This window comes from Girardinichthys multiradiatus, chromosome 1 (genome assembly GCF_021462225.1).
Source record: "Girardinichthys multiradiatus isolate DD_20200921_A chromosome 1, DD_fGirMul_XY1, whole genome shotgun sequence".
Classification (NCBI taxonomy): Eukaryota; Metazoa; Chordata; class Actinopteri; order Cyprinodontiformes; family Goodeidae; genus Girardinichthys; species Girardinichthys multiradiatus.
In genome coordinates this window covers 47,492,064-47,513,636 of record NC_061794.1, presented here as the reverse complement: position 1 = coordinate 47,513,636, position 21,573 = coordinate 47,492,064, and the positions used below count along the sequence as shown (strand labels likewise).

Here is a 21,573-nt window from a genome sequence, read left to right as displayed (position 1 = left end):
GTCACAAAGAACCTGGAAAACCCACACATGTCACAAAGAACCTGGAAAACCCACACATGTCACAAAGAACCTGGAAAACCCACACATGTCAAAAAGAACCTGGAAAACCCACACATGTCAAAAAGAACCTGGAAAACCCACACATGTCAAAAAGAACCTGGAAAACCCACACATGTCAAAAAGAACCTGGAAAACCCACACGTGTCAAAAAGAACCTGGAAAACCCACACATGTCAAAAAGAACCTGGAAAACCCACACATGTCAAAAAGAACCTGGAAACCCCACATATGTACAGAAAGAACCTGGAAAACCCACACATGTCGCAAAGAACCTGGAAAACCCACACATGTCACAAAGAACCTGGAAAACCCGCATATGTCGCAAAGAACCTGGAAAACCCACACATGTCACAAAGAACCTGGAAAACCCGCATATGTCGCAAAGAACCTGGAAAACCCACACATGTCAAAAAGAACCTGGAAAACCCACACATGTCGCAAAGAACCTGGAAAACCCACACATGTCGCAAAGAACCTGGAAACCCCACATATGTCGCAAAGAACCTGGAAAACCCACACATGTCACAAAGAACCTGGAAAACCCGCATATGTCGCAAAGAACCTGGAAAACCCACACATGTCAAAAAGAACCTGGAAAACCCACACATGTCAAAAAGAACCTGGAAAACCCACACACGTACAGGGAGAACCTGGAAAACCCACACATGTACAGAAAGAACCTGGAAAACCCACACATGTACAGAAAGAACCTTGAAAACCCACACATGTCAAAAAGAACCTGGAAAACCCACACATGTCAAAAAGAACCTGGAAAACCCACACACGTACAGGGAGAACCTGGAAAACCCACACATGTACAGAAAGAACCTGGAAAACCCACACATGTACAGAAAGAACCTGGAAAACCCACACATGTACAGAAAGAACCTGGAAAACCCACACATGTACAGAAAAAACCTGGAAAACCCACACATGTACAGAAAGAACCTGGAAAACCCACTCATGTCAAAAAGAACCTGGAAAACCCACACATGTCAAAAAGAACCTGGAAAACCCACACATGTCAAAAAGAACCTGGAAAACCCACACATGTACAGAAAGAACCTGGATAAGCGGAAGACGACAAGTACGAGTACGAGAATGATGGATAAGAAGACTAAAGGAAAATTGGACTGAAAACTTAACTAATAATGTTTAGATGGCCCAGTCAAAGGCCGCTCTAAACAAATAAGTTTTTAATCTTGATTTAAGGCAACTCAGGGTTTCAGCAATTTTCCAGTTTTCTGGGAGTTTATTCCAGATTAGTGGAGCATAAGAACTAAAAGCTGCTTCTCCATGTTTGGTTCTGGTTCTGGTTCTGCAGAGTGGATTTGAGCCAGAAGACCTGAGAGGTCTGGGTGGTTGATCCACTGACAACAAGTCTGTAATGTATTTTGGTGCTAAGCCATTCAGTGATTTATAGACTAACAGAAGTATTTTAAAGTCTATTTTCTGAGCTACAGGGAGCCAGTTTAGGGACTTTAGAACCGGGCCGTTGTGCTCCACTTTCTTAGTTCTAGTGAGGACGCGGGCAGCAGCGTTCTGGATCAACTGCAGCTGTCTGATCCACTTTTTAGGCAGACCTGTGAAGACACCGTTGCAGTAATCAATTCTACTAAAGATGAACGCATGAATTAGTTTTTCAAGGTCCTGCTGAGACATTAGTCCTTTAATCCTGGAGATGTTCTTTAGGTGATAGAAGGCCGACCTTGTTACTGTCTTTATGTTCCTCTGAAGGTTCAGGTCTAAGTCCATCACTACACCCAGGTTTCCAGCCTGACTGGTGGTTTCTAGCTGTATTAACTGAAGCTGTGTGCTAACTTTTAAACGCTCTTCCTTTGGTCCAAAGATTATTACTTCAGTTTTGTTTTGATTCAGCTGAAGAAGATTCTGGCCCATCCATGCATTGATTTCTTCTAAGCATTTACCCAGCGCTTGAATGGGTTCATTGTCACCTGGTGACATCGTATCATATAGCTGTGTGTCGTCTGCATAGTTATGATAACTTACGTTGTTGTTTATTAAAATCTGAGTTAGGGGAGCATGTAGATATTGAATAGGAGGGGCCCTACGATGGACCCTTGGGGAACGCCACATGTGATTTTTGTGGTCTCTGATGTAAAGTTACCTACTGACACAAAGAAGTCCCTGTCCTTCAAGTAGGATTTAAACCAGTTGAGTGCTGGACCAGAAAGGCCGACCCAGTTTTCCAGGTGCTCTAATAAAATGGAGTGATCAACAGTGTTGAATGCTGCACTAAGGTCCAATAATACCAGCACTGTGGTTCTTCCACAGTCTGCATTTATACGGATGTCACTGAACACCTTGACAAGAGCAGTCTCTGTACTGTGGTGAGCAGGAAGCCTGACTGGAAGACATCGAAGCGGTTGGTCGTTGTTAGGAAGTTGTTTAACTGTTGAAACGCAGCTTTTTCAATAATCTTACTGATGAAGAGGAGGTTTGATATAGGCCTGTAGTTCTGTAGTAGCAGCTTGTCCAAGTTGTTCTTTTTCAATAGAGGTTTGATAATTGCTGTTTTCAGGGACTGGAGGAAAACACCTGACAAAAAGGACGTGTTTATCATTTGTGTTAAATCAGATGTTATTACAGGCAAAACTTTCTGAAGGAAAGCTGTTGGTAAAACATCGAGACAGCAGGAAGAAGAGCTTAGTTGCTGCACGATTTCTTCTAAGTTTTTATAGTTTATTTGGTGAAATTGGGAAATTTTGTCAAAATCAGTTCTAGTTGGAGACAACATTGGTCCTGGAGTTGATGTGGATGTTCTGATTGCCCCTCTGATCTTTTGGGTTTTTTCAGTGAAGAAGTTAACAAATTCATTACAGGTCCTGGTAGAGTGGAGTTCAGATGCTACAGTTACAGGAGGGTTGGTTAACATGTCGACCGTGGCAAATAATGCACCAGTATTGTTAATGTTTTTACTGATGATCTCAGAAAAGAAAGATTCCCTTGCATTTTTCAGTTGTAGGTTATATCTGTATAGTCTCTCTTTATAGATCATATAGTGAACCTGGAGTCCAGTCTTTCTCCACCTGCGTTCAGCTTTTCAACACTCCTTTTTTCCACTTCTGACTGGTGGAGCACTTCTCCGTGGAGACATTTTCATCCCAGAAACGACTTTCACTTTAATTGGAGCAATTGAATCAATGATGTCTGAGATTTTAGAATGAAAGTTATCTACCAGCTCATCTACAGTGTTACAGGGCAAAGTGGAGGTTGAAGAGTAAATCTGGTTAAAGGTTTCAGCAGCACCGTCCTTAAAGATGTGTTTTCTTATCATGTCTCTTTGGTAAACTGAGTCATTGCAGATGATGCTTTCAAAAATAACAGAAAAGTGGTCAGATAGAAGAACATCAGTTACAGACACCTTGGAAATGTTTAGACCCTTAGTGATGATCAAGTCCAAAATATCTCCCTGTTTGTGCGTTTGCTGTTTAACATGTTGAGTCAAACCAACATTTCTAAGAGTGTCACATAGATCTATTGGACTTCTGTCTTCAGGATTGTCCATGTGAATGTTGAAGTCTCCCACAATAATTAAACAGTCATAATCAACACATATCACAGATAAAAGTTCATTAAAATCACTGATAAAGTTTGTTTTGGACTTAGGAGGCCTGTAAATATTCAAGAACATGGTTCGGACCGGGCTCTTTACCTGGAGAGCCAAATATTCAAAAGAGTCAAATTTGCCCAGAAATACTTTTTTACACTCTAATAAATCTTTAAACAAGGTGGTCCCCCCCCTCCACCTTTTCTTTGTTGTCTGCTCTCACAAAGACAATTGTAGTTTGGAGGCGTCGCCTCTATCAGAATGGGAGCTTCATTAAATTCATGTAAACATGTTTCTGTTAAAAACAGAACATCAAGATCGTGGTCAGTAATGAAGTCAATGATTAAAAATGATTTTCCTGACAGATCTAATGTTCAATAAAGCCAGTTTATATGACTTAGTTGCTGATATTAACTCTGTGTCTGGTTGTACCTGACAGTTTATGGTTTTTGTTGATTGTTTATTACTGTCTCTTATCCTTTTAGCTTTCTTCTTTCTGTCACGTATAAACACAGAGATTTTACAACTATCTCCTATTAGGGGCCCAAGTTTTTCCTGGAGATGATCATTTCTGATAGAGTTACTACTGGAGCCCAGACTGTATCACAGAGAAGTGATTTAAAGGTCCTGATTAGGAGGAGATAGATTAGGAGGTGGTGGAAGTCTGCGACTTCTGGAAGATGTTGGTTTAGTAGCAGGGCCTCGGCCACGGGGGGTGTTGACTGGAGAAGATATCAGAACCATTTGGGTCCCGATTTTAAGAGCTCCTTTCATGTTATCAGAAGTTTTTAATCCCATCCACAGCTGTGTTGCTCACTATTAGGGTTCTTGGTCTGGTGAGGCGCTTTTTCTCTGGCAGCTTAGGAGAAAACTGTTTAGAATGAAGGTTGTTCTCAAACCTTTTATTGTTCTCAGAAGATGGATCATTTTCCTGGTTTTCATTCTGTAGTAGAACAAATATGTTCTGGAGGAGAACTCCATTATTTCCAGCTGTTTCACTCTTATCAGTTGTTGTGACAGCAGCTTGCTGTCGAAGTCTCCTTTTCCCAGGGGAAACGGGGGTATTTCTCTGTAATTCTGGCCATTCTAATTTATTTAATTGCTGAGATCTTCCAGTGAGTCGTCCACCATGATTTTTTTGGGCATGGCCCTAAAACATGCCAGGGGGGTCTGTTGGTAGGTTTATTCTCAGTGTTCTGATTGACGGCTGAGTTGTTGAGCTGGCTGTCACTGTTTGGGATCACAGGCAGAGTTAAATCATCGTTGTACCTCATATTCACCTCCACATTCACTTCTAGTCCATGAATTTTCATCTTCAAAACAGCCAATTTCTGTAAAAGTTTGTTGAAGTCCTCTGTGGTGAAGGGAGGCATTTTGTGCTGATTAGCTGGCGTCAACTTGTCCTGCTTTCGAGTTCGATTATAAAAACATCAAAGTCCTTTAAAAAAAAAAAATAATAATAATCCTTGGGAGGTAAGAAGTAGTTTTAGTCCAATATTTCTGTAATTTTGGCTAAGAGATAAAAAGTTAAGGAGTAAAAGAATGTAAGCAAGCTGGGAGCTCAGGAGAAAAGCATCTGAGCAGGCAGAGAGGTGGAAGTAGAAACATCATTAAGATATTAATAACAGGTCTTAAATGAACTGTTTTCATCAGTCTCATTCAAAAAGGGTTTGAATGATTGCAGATTATAAGTTCACATTTACACTGGTTTTCTGTTCACTCATTTTACATTATTTAACAGAATGTGTGCTTCCATCTTTAGCTCAAAATGTCATTTGAACTTGACTAAGATACTTTTTGCAGCTACTGACTTGGCCTGCAGCCAACATGCTGTGGTATTAATGCCACTGTTTTGGTCATTTAAGTTGTCAAAAACCAATAAAAATACGTTTCTGCACCATGAGCCACGTTTAAACTCAGACTGAAGTAAAAGCTTTGTTTGCACGTGTTGGGGAGGTTTCTGCTTGGCCCACCTCTGTTAAAGTGCCTAAAATGTAACATCAGTGGTCTCCTGAGCCAACAAGTGTTGGTGTTTACCAAACTACTGGGTAGAGGGTCGGATTTGGATCCAACTGAAGACTCAGTTTCATCAGGAACATCTTTGTTTTGGTTCAGAATACATTTTCTCAGCAATGACTTACTTTTTTCTCCTTTAACATTGAAAATGTTTTTAAATATTTTTATTAAGCTCGTGTCATCTCAATTTCCTCGTGTCCAAAACAGGATGCAGACAGCTTGGAGATGGGGAAGAAATAAATGAGCTTAAACAAACAAAACAGAGGTTTAGTCTTATAATCAGAGTTTAAATTAAAAATTTTACACGTGATTACAAGCTTCATTTAGTTCAACATGATGCAGATGTTCCATGAGATCACATGACACCGCTGGTCCAATAAGAAACACTGAACTCCGGTTAGACAAATCATAAAACAATAAAAAAACAATATAAAACAAACATGAATAAAAATCTAATTACAGACAGAAACAATTACAATGGCCTTCAGGTAAAGTACCACACATCAGGGTTAGGTCACAATTAGATTATTAAAATTATTCTTATTATTAATATCTTACAAAACCAAAAACAACAGTGCAATAAGAAAAAGGTTTTAATCCCTCGCTTAGCGGGAGGAAGAGACGGCGAGGCGACAAAACATCAGAGAAGCAGAAAGAAAAGGACAGATGTCCAGAGGAGGACGAGCAGGAGACAGACGGAGGAAGGGATTCCTAGGAAGAATGGAGGGATGAAGGATGTGGAGGTAGAGAGGGAGGAGGAAAACAGGGAGGGGAGGACGATCATCGGTAACGCCTCTCTGGAGTTCGGTTTGAGGAACTGCTGCTGGGTTCGGATTATTTTCACATATACCAGATTCTGCTCTGAAACTCTATAAACTGACTAATTAAAAACCTTAAATTTCCAGGGAATTCTTTCTGAAATCTGCTGCTTCGTGATAAAAACATCAGCAGGTCTGTGCTGTGTTAGTGTGCTGGTGTTTCCACAGATCCGTAACGGCATTCTTTCTGTCAATTCTTAACCGTGATTTCAGCACTGATTATGCACTCAGAGTGAGGCATCTCTGTGTTGTTAAAAGCTCAGAGATGAGACAGACTCCAGGTGAGACGATCAATTGTTCAGAAGCTGGATGGAAGCTTCTCAAACTGCTTGTCTTCAGCAGCAGATTTAAAGGCTTTCACAGATAAACATCGGTATCGTTTTGTCCCGCTACCATTAAAACGAGGCTGAAATAGTTGATTCTGGATTTGCTTTAAAGTTTTTTAAAAAATCCTTTAATGCTGAAAAACAGCAGCATATTTTCCTGGGATAAAACCAGGAATGTTTGGAACCTCAACATGAATCATCGCAGGGTGGGATCAGGGCACATGGAGCTGTGGAGATGAGGTGAAGTGGTGTTTAGGTGAAGACAGGAAGGAGGGAGGGAGGGAGGGGGAGGAGGAGCAGGGCGGTCTGGTGGGCGTGGCTTGTTCTGTTTGGGTCGCATCGTTTCTCAGGAACTCCTCTTAGTCCTGGAGTGTTGGATCAGCCACTGGAGAGTGATGTCTGCAAAGGCAGAGAGAGAGCATCAGCATAACCCCAATCACTGGGAATTAACCGGGAATTAACCCCAATCACCAGGAATTAACCGGGAATTAACCCCAATCACCGGGAATTAACCGGGAATTAACCCCAATCACCAGGAATTAACCGGGAATTAACCCCAATCACCAGGAATTAACCGGGAATTAACCGCAATCACCGGGAATTAACCCCAATCACCAGGAATTAACCAGGAATTAACCGGGAATTAACCGGGAATTAACCCCAATCACCAGGAATTAACCAGGAATTAACCGGGAATTAACCGCAATCACCAGGAATTAACCGGGAATTAACCGGGAATTAACCCCAATCATCGGGAATTAACCCCAATCACCGGGAATTAACCGGGAATTAACCCCAATCACCGGGAATTAACCCCAATCACCGGGAATTAACCGGGAATTAACACCAATCACCGGGAATTAACCCCAATCACCGGGAATTAACCCCAATCACCAGGAATTAACCGGGAATTAACCCCAATCACCGGGAATTAACCCCAATCACCGGGAATTAACCGGGAATTAACCCCAATCACCGGGAATTAACCCCAATCACCGGGAATTAACCCCAATCACCAGGAATTAACCGGGAATTAACCCCAATCACCAGGAATTAACCGGGAATTAACCGCAATCACCGGGAATTAACCCCAATCACCAGGAATTAACCGGGAATTAACCCCAATCACCAGGAATTAACCGGGAATTAACCGCAATCACCAGGAATTAGCCGGGAATTAACCGCAATCACTGGGAATTATCCCCAATCACCAGGAATTAACCGGGAATTAACCCCGATCACCAGGAATTAACCGGGAATTAACCCCAATCACCAGGAATTAACCGGGAATTAACCGCAATCACCAGGAATTAACCGGGAATTAACCGCAATCACTGGGAATTATCCCCAATCACCAGGAATTAACCGGGAATTAACCGCAATCACCGGGAATTAACCGGGAATTAACCCCAATCACCAGGAATTAACCGGGAATTAACCGCAATCACTGGGAATTAACCGGGAATTAACCCCAATCACCGGGAATTAACCGGGAATTAACCCCAATCACCAGGAATTAACCGGGAATTAACCGCAATCACCGGGAATTAACCGGGAATTAACCGCAATCACCGGGAATTAACCGGGAATTAACCCCAATCACCAGGAATTAACCGGGAATTAACCGCAATCACCGGGAATTAACCCCAATCACCGGGAATTAACCCCAATCACCAGGAATTAACCGGAAATTAACCGCAATCACCGGGAATTAACCCCAACCACCGGGAATTAACCGGGAATTAACCCCAATCACCGGGAATTAACCCCAATCACCAGGAATTAACCGGGAATTAACCGCAATCACCGGGAATTAACCCCAATCACCAGGAATTAACCGGGAACTAACCCCAATCACCAGGAATTAACCGGGAATTAACCCCAATCACCAGGAATTAACCGGGAATTAACCGCAATCACTGGGAATTATCCCCAATCACCAGGAATTTACCGGGAATTAACCGCAATCACCGGGAATTAACCGGGAATTAACCCCAATCACCAGGAATTAACCGGGAATTAACCCCAATCACCAGGAATTAACCGGGAATTAACCGCAATCACTGGGAATTATCCCCAATCACCAGGAATTAACCGGGAATTAACCGCAATCACCGAGAATTAACCCCAATCACCGAGAATTAACCCCAATCACCAGGAATTAACCGGGAATTAACCCCAATCACCGGGAATTAACCGGGAATTAACCCCAATCACCGGGAATTAACCCCAATCACCAGGAATTAACTGGGAATTAACCCCAATCACCGGGAATTAACCGCAATCACCGTTAATTAACCCCAATCACCAGGAATTAACCGGGAATTAACCGCAATCACTGGGAATTATCCCCAATCACCAGGAATTAACCGGGAATTAACCGCAATCACCGAGAATTAACCCCAATCACCGAGAATTAACCCCAATCACCAGGAATTAACCGGGAATTAACCCCAATCACCGGGAATTAACCGGGAATTAACCCCAATCACCGGGAATTAACCCCAATCACCAGGAATTAACTGGGAATTAACCCCAATCACCGGGAATTAACCGCAATCACCGTTAATTAACCCCAATCACCAGGAATTAACCGGGAATTAACCCCAATCACCGGGAATTAACCCCAATCACCAGGAATTAACCGGGAATTAACCGCAATCACCAGGAATTAACCGGGAATTAACCCCAATCACCAGGAATTAACCGGGAATTAACCGCAATCACCGGGAATTAACCGGGAATTAACCCCAATCACCGGGAATGAACCGGGAATTAACCCCAATCACCAGGAATTAACTGGGAATTAACCCCAATCACCCGGAATTCACCGCAATCACCGTTAATTAACCCCAATCACCAGGAATTAACCGGGAATTAACCCCAATCACCAGGAATTAACCGGGAATTAACCGCAATCACCAGGAATTAACCCCAATCACCAGGAATTAACCGGGAATTAACCCCAATCACCGGGAATTAACCGGGAATTAACCCCAATCACCAGGAATTAACCCGGAATTAACCCCAATCACCGGGAATTAACCCCAATCACCGGGAATTAACCCCAATCACCAGGAATTAACCGGGAATTAACCCCAATCACCAGGAATTAACCGTGAATTAACCCCAATCACCGTGAATTAACCCCAATCACCAGGAATTAACCGGGAATTAACCCCAATCACCAGGAATTAACCCCAATCACCAGGAATTAACCCCAATCACCAGGAATTAAACCCAATCACCAGGAATTAACCGGGAATTAACCCCAATCACCGGGAATTAACCCCAATCACCGGGAATTAACCCCAATCACCAGGAATTAACCGGGAATTAACCCCAATCACCGGGAAATAACCCCAATTGATAAGTATTTATGGGAACAAACAATAAATAAAACAGGTTGGTCCTGCACAGAACTTCTTGAATATTGTTTGTAGATCATGTTCTAGTATCATCTTGACTAAAACAACCAAATTTAATCGAAGTTCACCCAAGTATATCTGCCACTTTTCACTCACGCTGCTTACTGCAGGGGTACTGAGACCACGCCCCCTTGGACTACAGAGGCCACGCCCCCTTGGACTACTGGCTAGAAATATTTGATGCAAATATCAGATGGACGTCTGTCTATGACAAAGGGTTTAAATGTATTTTCCTTGATTGATTCCCAGTTAATTACTATAAATTTCTGTTATCCTCATGGAAAGTTTTCTATTTTCAAAAATCCCCAGAATAACTTCCCCTAGAAGGTTTCAGGAGATGTTCTGTCCCTTTGTGACCCAACAGTGTGTGAGAGGTGTGTGTGTCATGCACCGATGTTGTCTTTCTCCTTGCAGGAGATAGAGTAGCAGCAGATCTCTCTGTCCTGGATGGCCGACAGGTTCCTGAAAACAAATAAAGAGAAACAACTCAAAACACTGCGTCAAACATCTGGGCACAAGATTCTGCAGCTACAATCCAACCTCTGGAGATCCACTTACATCCTCTCTATCAGCTCCTTCTCATCCAGAGCTCCAACCAGATCCCTTTTATTGCCCAGAACCAGAACCTGAGGACACAGATGAGGACTGTAATCATCAGTTTGTAACCTCAGGTTGATCCTCCTCCTGAAGGAGGCCTGGTATAGGAGAACTAGAGAGGAAGAGCAGCTGCTGTAGTCAGTGTTTGTTTCTGGTTCCTAAACATTTAACTGATCTGGAGTTAACTCGGATATTTTCAGTTCTGCTCAGAATCGGTTGTGTTTTCTGTTCTTACAGGAATCCCCTGCAGCTGTGGTTTATCCAGCAGGTTGTGCAGTTCGTTCTTGGAGGCTTCGATCTTCTCTGGGTCTGCTGCATCCACCATGTACCTGCAGCAGGAAAAAAAACAACTACTCAGTCTGGGGAATTTTAGAGAGAATGAAATCTGTCAGTGCTTATTTTACACGCTTTCTATGCTGACATAAATCTGAAAAACATTTTCTACACTTTAACTGAAGATCAGAACCATAAATCAGCACCAGAACTCCACACCTGCTGCTATAGCTAATTAAAACATTGTTAATTTATCTTCTCATCATATCACCGTTTAATTTCCGGAGGAAGCTCTGCATCAGACAACCTCTCAGCTCCTGCTCCTCTAAAGAAACTCTTATTTCTGTCCTCAGCTGTGAAGATGAAGATGTTTGGAATAAAAGTGGCTGAAGATCTTTCCTCTCGTGTCTTAGAGGAGCCTGGTTTAACTCCTCGTCGCTCAGTCAGTTTCCATCGGTAACAACAAGTTCCATAGTCAGGATAATTTATTTCCATATTAGCCGTTTGAAATCAGATGTGATGATTTTCAGAGAAAAGTAACGTTCTACTGATGTTTGGAGAGAACCCTGTAGAATGGTATTACCGGTTCAAGGTTCAAGGTTCAGTTCAGATCCAGTGTTCCCTCCCTGGAACCAAACATCAACCAGTTGGATTTATTTAGGTTTTACTGGGGAATAAAATTAGCAAACCCTTCAAGGCATTTCAGTAAATATCCAGAAATCCACTGAAACACAACTTCTCCCACATTTCTTCTCCACAATCAGAGGGATTGCTGGATTAGGATGCAGGAAACCAGATTAGGATTAGGATAAAGATGACAGGATCAGGATTTGGACAGAAAGACTGATTGGATTAGGATACGCATGAAAGGACAGATTAGGATTAGGATCAGGAAGGACAGACGGTTAGATTAGAATTAGGGCAGATGGACAGATTAGGATTAGGAAGGACAGATGGTTAGATTAGGATTAGGGCAGATGGACAGATTAGGATTAGGATAAAGATGACAGGGTCAGGATTTGGATAGAAAGAATGATTGGATTAGGATTCGCATGGAAGGACAAATTAGGATTAGGATCAGGAAGGACAGACGGTTAGATTAGGATTAGGGCAGATGGACAGATTAGGATTAGGAAGGACAGATGGTTAGATTAGGATTAGGGCAGATGGACAGATTAGGATTAGGATAAAGATGACAGTGTCAGGATTTGGATAGAAAGAATGATTGGATTAGGATACGAAAGGAAGGACAGATTAGGATTAGGATCAGGAAGGACAGACGGTTAGATTAGGATTAGGGCAGATGGACAGATTAGGATTAGGATAAAGATGACAGGGTCAGGATTTGGATAGAAAGAATGATTGGATTAGGATACGCATGGAAGGACAGATTAGGATTAGGATATGTATGAAAGGATGGTTCGATTAGGATTAGAAGATGGATGGATGACTGAGGGGTTGTTAGACTATGGAGGGACAGAGGGGTCTTTAAATTATGACATAGACAGATGGACAGTTGGATTAAGATATTGTCAAATGGACAGATTCTGATCAGGACAGATAGGGATGAGAATACGGACTGACACACGGGCAGGAAGGTTAGATGATGGAGGGATAAATGGGTGGATTGGGATGACGATATGAGGGAGACGAATGGATGGACAATATATCTACTCTATGTTGTTAGAAAATGCACTAATTTTATCACAAAAATTGACATTTTTACTCTGGTGTGATTAATATTGGCTGCGAAATGACATCCTGCATTGTGGAGCTGAACTGGTCAAACTGGCACACAGAGAGTCTGAGCCTGAGGTTTATTCCAGTTCTTCTTCTCTTGTTCCCATTTCACTGAAGGACAGCAGTACCGTACTGGAATGAGCCAACCCATGCAGATAAGATCGAATTGGACCAGGATCCAACAAACTTCTGGATTAAAGATGAAAGTTTTGATCTTAAAATGTTGTACAAATGAAATGAAGTATTAATAAATGAATTATTTTGCATCTAACTGGTTTGAGTGAAGTCTGGCAGTACAAATAAAACCCAGAAGATCAGATTGTTTGTCTCTGACCCCAGAACAGATTTCTTCCATCTTTGTGCCGGTTTATCTTTGGTGTCCAAACATCAGAACAGAGTTTTTTTAGAAGTGGTTCTGTGTGACAGTTCTCAGTCTTTCTGGTCTTATTCGCGTCTCTCATAGGTCTGGTTCTGTTTGGATTCAGGAGAAATGACACACTGACCCGCTTCATCACATCACTTACACAATGGCGCTGACGCCTCGACAGTAACGCTCCCACATGCTCCTGAAGCGCGGCTGGCCGCCGATGTCCCACAGCTGGAGACACAGACAGAAACGATGAGAGGAAACGACAACGGCAGAGGAAGGCGAGGGACTCAAACTACCAACCTTGATGGTGACGTTGCCCTTGGTAATCTTCCTCATGTTGAATCCCACTGTAGGGATCATGTCTTCACTGAACTGACCCGACTGAAACACAAACACATTTTCAGCTAGAAGTTATCAACGGGTTTAGGGCTGAAACAATTGGGCCGATTTAGGGCCGATCAACCAATTATTAAAACAATCGTCAGCTAGTTTATTAATCGAGTCATCGTTAACTTCAGTAAACAGATTCTGGAACGTCCATCTGCTGAAAGAATCTAATCAGAGCACTATTTAACCCCAAACTGTACAAATTATATACATTTGTTATTTAGGATTAAAAGCCTTCTGTAAATCTGCTCCATCCAGAAACTCCTCATGCTGCAGAACTTCAGCTTCACCTTGTTCACAGACTGCTGAGGCAGCTAGCTATGGTGGTCCACCAGAACGGGAGGATGTTCTGACGGGTTCATGTTAGAACATTTTGTTTCAGCTGCAGACGAAACCTTCGTTGTGCAGGTTTACACTACAGTCATGCTGTGTTCCTGCATTTCAGGCAATACAAAGTTGATTCTGGTTTTAAAAAAGAAATTATTTGTGTTCTTGCATTTTTTTTCTTTTATCTGTTATTCATAAAATACGCTTCAGTAGTTCAATGAAAACTCTGCAGAATTTATCTGATCAATCGTCAGAATAATCGACAGAATCCTCCATTACTAAAATAATCGTTAGCGGCAGCCCTAAACCAGTTTGATCTCCATCATCTGAAACGAGTTCAGATTACAGCTGCTCCTCCTCATCTTCATCAAAAACATTTAGCTGAGAAGGTCCAGAATGTTCTGACTGGTCGTCTGGGCACCTCCTACTGGAGCAAACATATAGCTCACTGGAGGGAATGTAAATCCGTCCCAGCCTGGGAATACCTATGAATCCTGGACCTGGTGTCCTTGCTGGATCAGATGGAAGACAATAAATAGATGGATGGATGTTGTTTAACCTTTAACCTTGAGCTGTAGATCATTCAGGCAGAAAATCGCTCCTAAGCTTATAAGATAAACCAGGTTTGTGTTGATGCAAAGCAGCTAATGTAGGAAATAAACAGCTTTAAACTGGCTCTCTAGGCTAATTGTTACCAGCAGTTAATCACAAACACACAATCTCTTCTTTCTCCCTTTAATCTACGAAAATCCATGTTTTTCTTAGTTTTCCATCTTATTTTTAGGCTGTTAATCTCCTGTCGCTGACCTTCAGGCCTCTCTCATTGGCTGGCTGTTCATGTTCCAGTGGGAGGAGCAGATGTTCAACCTCCCAGGCTGCGGTTAGGACACGGACTCCCTAAATGTTATACTGATATTAAGAACGTTCAGGATAGACTGAACAGACTTTGGACCTGATCTAAAACCCAGTGGACCAAGAGCAGCAGATGACATGGCCCCTGACATCATCACTGGCTAACCAAACTTCACGGTGGATCTCAAACAGCTTGCATTCTTGGCCTCTCCACTCAGCTTCTGGGACTTTGAAGTCCAAATAAAATGAAAAAAAAAAAAACTGAATTTGTAACTCGAAAAGAAAACGTTGGACAACAGAACAACATCCCAGTCCTTTTTTCTTTTAGTGCAGGTAAGACGCTTCTGACATCATGAGGGACTTAACACACTGTGGCAGTTGTAGCCCATGTCCTGAATGCATCTATGTGCGGTAGAAAATGAAGCTCTGGTTTGTGGGTTTTTGTCCTTCCACTTAACTTTCCATTAATATGGTTGAAAACATAATTCTAAACAGCCAGCTTCTTTCAAAATTATGTTTTCCTTCTTCCCTTCCTTGTGGAGGGTGTTATTGATTTCTGCTTTTCATCTGTTGTATGATGTCTCCAACACGACTGTGAAGTTCTGTTTGAACTTGGTTGTGAAACTGCTACAGATTTCCAGTATTTGCTTCTCTGTCGCACTAAAACGTTTCAGATCCTTAAAAAGTTGAGGAATTTTGATCCACTCTGCTCTGCAGAATTGTTTTTCTGCAGGAGAGCAGAATTCACGGTTCCATCAAGTCCAGGTCCTGATGAAGCAGAGCAGCCCCAGACTATCACACTAGCATGATCATGTCTCACCGTCGGTACGATGCTCCGATGTAACGTGACTCTCGAGTTCTGAAAAGGTCCATGATTGTTTCATCAGTCTACAGAATATCTTCTCAGAAGCCTTGGCACCCATCCGTTTGTTTTTTTGGCAAATTGGAGACGGGCCTTTGTGTTTTTTGGGGTCAATGGTGGTTCTGACTTTGGACCTCTCCCATGGAGGCCATTTTTTGCCTAGTCTCGCTTTCTTATTGTTGAATTATGAACTCTGACCTTAACTGAGGTAGTGATACCTATAGATATTTGGGTTGTTCTGTGACCTCCTGAAGGAGTGATCAATGAGCTCCACTGATGGGTCTCACAGCGGTTCTCTGGGGCCTTTGTAACCCATTCTAGACTGATAAATGCCAGTGGTTTTATTCCAATCTGTTTCTTTACATGGAAGCATGATGCGTTTCTTTTTGAGATGTTTTTGACTACTTCATGTTGTCAGACCGGTTCTACTAAATTATTTCGCGATTCCACAGGTCTGGCAGTAATACGGCTTGGATGTGAATTGTGAAATTATAGTACTTTCAGAGGAAAGAAATCCTGACTTACGACCTGAAACATGCATCATCTGTGCTGAAAGCAACAGAATGATGGACTCCAGATGGCCTTTTAACCTTTCCCAGATGCTTCTTTGACATCACTTGAGGTCGTTCCTCTTTAAATTCAGTGGAAGCAGTAAGGTAGATTGAACAGATCTGTTCTGTCTGAAGGTGGAGTTAACTCTGGATGAACCTGCCTGCAGTATCTGACCTGATAAATCCCACCCTGCCTGCCTCCAGCTGACCTCACCGCTGCAGGACAACAATGGAAGCAGCCACATCCACCAACACTCACCGCTATCACATTAACAAAGGTGGTCTTCCCGGAGTACTGCAACCCCACCAGGGTCAGCTCCATCTCCTCCTTCCAGAACAGAGCCTTGAACCAGTCCAGGAGTTTGTTGATCAGCGCGATCATCTCTGCGCTCCGTCCGGTAGAGCTGCTCTGCTGCTCGGTTAGCTGCTAACTGACTGCCGGCCCGACGCTCCGCTTTCTCTGCCGCTGAGAGCCGCTGAGATACCCGCAGACGGTAACAGGGAGAACCACAGAGCCAGAAACCCTCACATTAACACAGAAGCTCTGTTAGCTCGGTGTTTCACAGCTTTAAACCTCACCGACAGCCTTTCTTCAGCTGTTTACTAGCTGCGCCTTTTCCTGCTAGCACCTACAAGGAAGAAACAATATACCCAATTACATCCGGTGGTGTCCTTCAAAATAAAACACAAATAAAAATAAATCATGTCAAAACCTGCAATGAAATACAACGTCTATACTGGTAAATTGCTGTCTATATAATAAAATAAATTTAAATAATCATAATATACTGTTTATTTTATATTTTGATCACTATTTCGCCTGTCTGGTGGTTTTAAAAAAACGGTTAAAAACGTCGGGACTGCTTCCGGTTTGGGTGGGGTTGGTACAGAAGGCAGAGGAAAGCAGAATAAAGAGGAGGCAAAAAATATGACGGGTTCTACACTGACCTCTGTCGGTTCCTTACATGCTTTCGATATTCCCTATTTTTTCCATGTACAGTTATGACCATCAAGGTTAAGCACTAATAGATACTGCAGTGATACTTCACATCAGTGTGTGTTAGCAGTACATCATTGAAAACATTTCATGTACCAGGTTAGTAACATTTAAAATACTAGTATTATAGGGTTTGGAGTTGTGTGATCCATCCATCATCTGTACCCGCTTGCAGGGTCACTGGGCAGCTGGTGCCTATCTCCAGTGATCATTGTGCAGGAGGTTGGTACTCAGTAGACAGGAGTCCAGTTCATCACAAGACAAAACAGAGACACACGAGACAAACATCCATGCACACATACAGACCCTAGGGCAATTTAAACAGAGCAGTTAACCTAACAGTCATGTTTTTTTTTTCTGTGTGAGGAAGCCAGAGTGCCTGGAGAGAACCCACACATGCACAGGGAGAACATGCAGACTCCATGCAGAATTACCAGGATTTGTACCAAGGACTGTGTTGCTGCAAGGTAACTGTGCTAACAACTGTGTGTTGAACCAAACTGACCAGCTAACTTCAGGTCATCGATCTAATCAGCAGACTAATGGGTATAAAAGGCGGACGGATGTGTTGAAATAATTGTCCAGTGTTAGCAATGGTGCGATGGACTGGCGACCTGTCCAGGGTGACCCCACCTCTCGCCCATAGACTGCTGGAGATAGGCACTAGCTTCCCTGCGACCCACTATGGAATAAGCGGTACAAAATGACTCACTGACTGACTGACTGTTAGCAATGGTTACCTCCAAAGAAAAGCTGCGGACATTATCCTCTTGCACCAAAATGGTCTCACATGAAGGAAATTTCTGCTGGCAATACTACAGCTGGAAGAACAGTTTCTGGATCATCAAGAACCTCCAGCTGAGAGATTCAACTAGAAAGAAGAAGCTGCAGAAAAGATAAACACAAACAACAACCAACAAAAACAAAAACCCTTTAGGAATTGTCCATATTCAACAGGTTCCTAGCAGAGGGAATAAAGGAAAGTAGTGAATAGTTCTGACAATAGTAGACATTCTGCTAAACAAGTATGATACCACCACTGCAGAGCTTGCTCACCACTGACAGTAGGTGGCATGTGCAGTGATGTGAAGACTTCTATTCAATTCAATTCAATTCAGTTTATTTATATAGTGCCAATTCACAACACATGTCGTCTCAAGGCTCTTCACAACAGTCAGGTTCATACATTCCAATTAATCCTAATCATTGAACAGTTCAGTCAGATTCAGTTATTTATTCAAATTGGATAAAAAGTTTTTCTATCTAAGGAAACCCAGCAGATTGCATCCAGTCAGTGACTTGCAGCATTCCCTCCTCCTGGATGAGCATGTAGAGACAGTGGACAGTCAATGGCGTTGACTTTGTAGCAATCCCTCATACTGAGCATGCATGTAGCGACAGTGGAGAGGAAAAACTCCCTTTTAACAGGAAGAAACCTCCAGCAGAACCAGAACCAGGCTCAGTGTGAGCGGCCATCTGCCACAACCGACTGGGGGTTTGAGAGAACAGAGCAGAGACCCAAAGAGAACAAAGAAGCACTGATCCAGGACTTTCTTGGACTTCTGTCCAAGAAAACCATGAAGGGCAGGTTCTGAATGTTACCATGATTCTTACTTGGTTTCAACAGTGAGGCATCCTCATTCAATCCAAGTTTGGGGTTGCGTCTCCCCCAAAGGAGCGGGCTTATTTCCAGATATGCCCTAGAACACTGGCATGGATGAAGAGTGGGATCAATATGTAATCAATATGCAAGAGAAATCTCTTTCAACTGTCTATGAACAGTTTGGAGATGATCTGAAGATTTATCAGCATGATGGAATACCGTATCACATGGTTAAAATGATAAAGTGGCTCAAAGATAAGAAAATATAAACTTTGGACCTCTGGTCCTGAAAACGTCCCAGATCTGAACACCACTGAAAATCTCTGTTGTCATTTGGTATTCCATCATTAATATCCTGAAATTTTTTACTGCAATACATTCCATAAAAGTTAGGATGCACAAGATATAGGACCAGCAATATGATAAACGGGAAAATATATATATTTTTTCAAACTTGTTGATTGTAATCCTGGTTTTATATTTTTCCCTCTGCAGAGCAGAATATCATTTAACTTTAAAGGAATCTGGAAGAATTTCAGACAGCAGCCTCACCTGAACAGCGAGATCTCTGACCCCTCAGATTGTTCTTCATCAGGAACTAACATTCAATAACCTGATGTGACGACGTAGAGCAGGGATAATTCTGGGAAACCTTTTTCCAGCTCTACAAAACTGAGTTGCTTTTACAAATTGCATGGTACAAAAAAGCCTTATATTAACCTTGTCCAGAGCCGAAGTCCACTTCTCTAGACTCTGAGGCATTGGGGATGTACTATCACACAAAGAGAACTTGGACTGTGGTCAGATGGATCAGTATTCTAGATGCTTGTTGGCAGAAATTAGGTAAAAAAAACAAAAGCAAAACACAGCATTCAGTTTGCTGTCTGCAACCAGTCCCTGCAGCCAGGCTCTGTGATGAAATGGGTGTTGTATCATGGTAAGAGGTTATATCATGGTAAGGTGTTGTATCATGGTAAGGTGTTGTATCATGGTAAGGTGTTGTATCGTGGTAAGGAGTTGTATCATGGTAAGAGGTTATATCGTGGTAAGGTGTTGTATCGTGGTAAGAGGTTATATCATGGTAAGGTGTTGTATCGTGGTAAGGAGTTGTATCATGGTAAGGTGTTGTATCATGGTAAGGTGTTGTATCGTGGTAAGGAGTTGTATCATGGTAAGAGGTTATATCATGGTAAGGTGTTGTATCGTGGTAAGGAGTTGTATCATGGTAAGAGGTTATATCATGGTAAGGTGTTGTATTGTGGTAAGGAGTTGTATCATGGTAAGGGGTTATATCATGGTAAGGTGTTGTATCGTGGTAAGGTGTTGTATCGTGGTAAGGAGTTGTATCATGGTAAGGTGTTGTATCGTGGTAAGGTGTTGTATCATGGTAAGGAGTTGTATCATGGTAAGAGGTTATATCATGGTAAGGTGTTGTATCGTGGTAAGGTGTTGTATTGTGGTAAGGTGTTGTATCATGGTAAGGGGTTGTATCATGGTAAGAGGTTATATCATGGTAAGAGGTTATATCATGGTAAGGTGTTGTATCATGGTAAGGTGTTGTATTGTGGTAAGGTGTTGTATTGTGGTAAGGTGTTGTATCGTGGTAAGGAGTTGTATCATGGTAAGAGGTTATATCATGGTAAGGTGTTGTATCGTGGTAAGGGGTTGTATCATGGTAAGAGGTTATATCATGGTAAGAGGTTATATCATGGTAAGGTGTTGTATCATGGTAAGGTGTTGTATTGTGGTAAGGTGTTGTATTGTGGTAAGGTGTTGTATCGTGGTAAGGAGTTGTATCATGGTAAGAGGTTATATCATGGTAAGGTGTTGTATCGTGGTAAGGTGTTGTATTGTGGTAAGGTGTTGTATCATGGTAAGGGGTTGTATCATGGTAAGAGGTTATATCATGGTAAGAGGTTATATCATGGTAAGGGGTTGTATCGTGGTAAGGAGTTGTATCATGGTAAGGTGTTGTATCGTGGTAAGGTGTTGTATCATGGTAAGAGGTTATATCATGGTAAGGTGTTGTATCATGGTAAGGTGTTGTATCGTGGTAAGGTGTTGTATCATGGTAAGAGGTTATATCATGGTAAGGTGTTGTATCATGGTAAGGTGTTGTATCATGGTAAGGTGTTGTATTGTGGTAAGGTGTTGTATTGTGGTAAGGTGTTGTATTGTGGTAAGGTGTTGTATCATGGTAAGGGGTTGTATCATGGTAAGGTGTTGTATTGTGGAAAGGTGTTGTATTGTGGTAAGGTGTATCATGGTAAGGTGTTGTATCATGGTAAGGTGTTGTATCGTGGTAAGGTGTTGTATTGTGGTAAGGTGTTGTATCATGGTAAGGGGTTGTATCATGGTAAGAGGTTGTATCATGGTAAGAGGTTATATCATGGTAAGGTGTTGTATCATGGTAAGGGGTTGTATCATGGTAAGGTGTTGTATCATGGTAAGGGGTTGTATCATGGTAAGGTGTTGTATCGTGGTAAGGTGTTGTATTGTGGTAAGGTGTTGTATCATGGTAAGGGGTTGTATCATGGTAAGGTGTTGTATCGTGGTAAGGTGTTGTATTGTGGTAAGGTGTTGTATCATGGTAAGGGGTTGTATCATGGTAAGGTGTTATATCATGGTAAGGTGTTGTATTGTGGTAAGGTGTTGTATCGTGGTAAGGAGTTGTATCATGGTAAGAGGTTATATCATGGTAAGAGGTTATATCATGGTAAGGTGTTGTATCGTGGTAAGGGGTTGTATCATGGTAAGGTGTTGTATCGTGGTAAGGTGTTGTATTGTGGTAAGGT

At 42.2% G+C, this 21,573-nt stretch overlaps 1 protein-coding gene across 1 annotated transcript; it reads right to left on the bottom strand.

Annotated features, from left to right (window-relative positions):
• Positions 1-5,908: 5,908 nt before the first annotated feature.
• LOC124875406 (ADP-ribosylation factor-like protein 8A) lies at positions 5,909-16,846 on the bottom strand. Its single transcript, XM_047377552.1, has 7 exons — positions 16,438-16,846; positions 13,500-13,580; positions 13,354-13,427; positions 11,052-11,145; positions 10,778-10,845; positions 10,611-10,681; positions 5,909-7,190 (listed from the first exon to the last, which is right to left on the bottom strand). Exons 1-7 carry the CDS (start codon positions 16,558-16,560, stop codon positions 7,138-7,140), a joined length of 564 nt encoding a protein of 187 aa, XP_047233508.1. The 5' UTR covers positions 16,561-16,846; the 3' UTR covers positions 5,909-7,137.
• Positions 16,847-21,573: the final 4,727 nt, after the last annotated feature.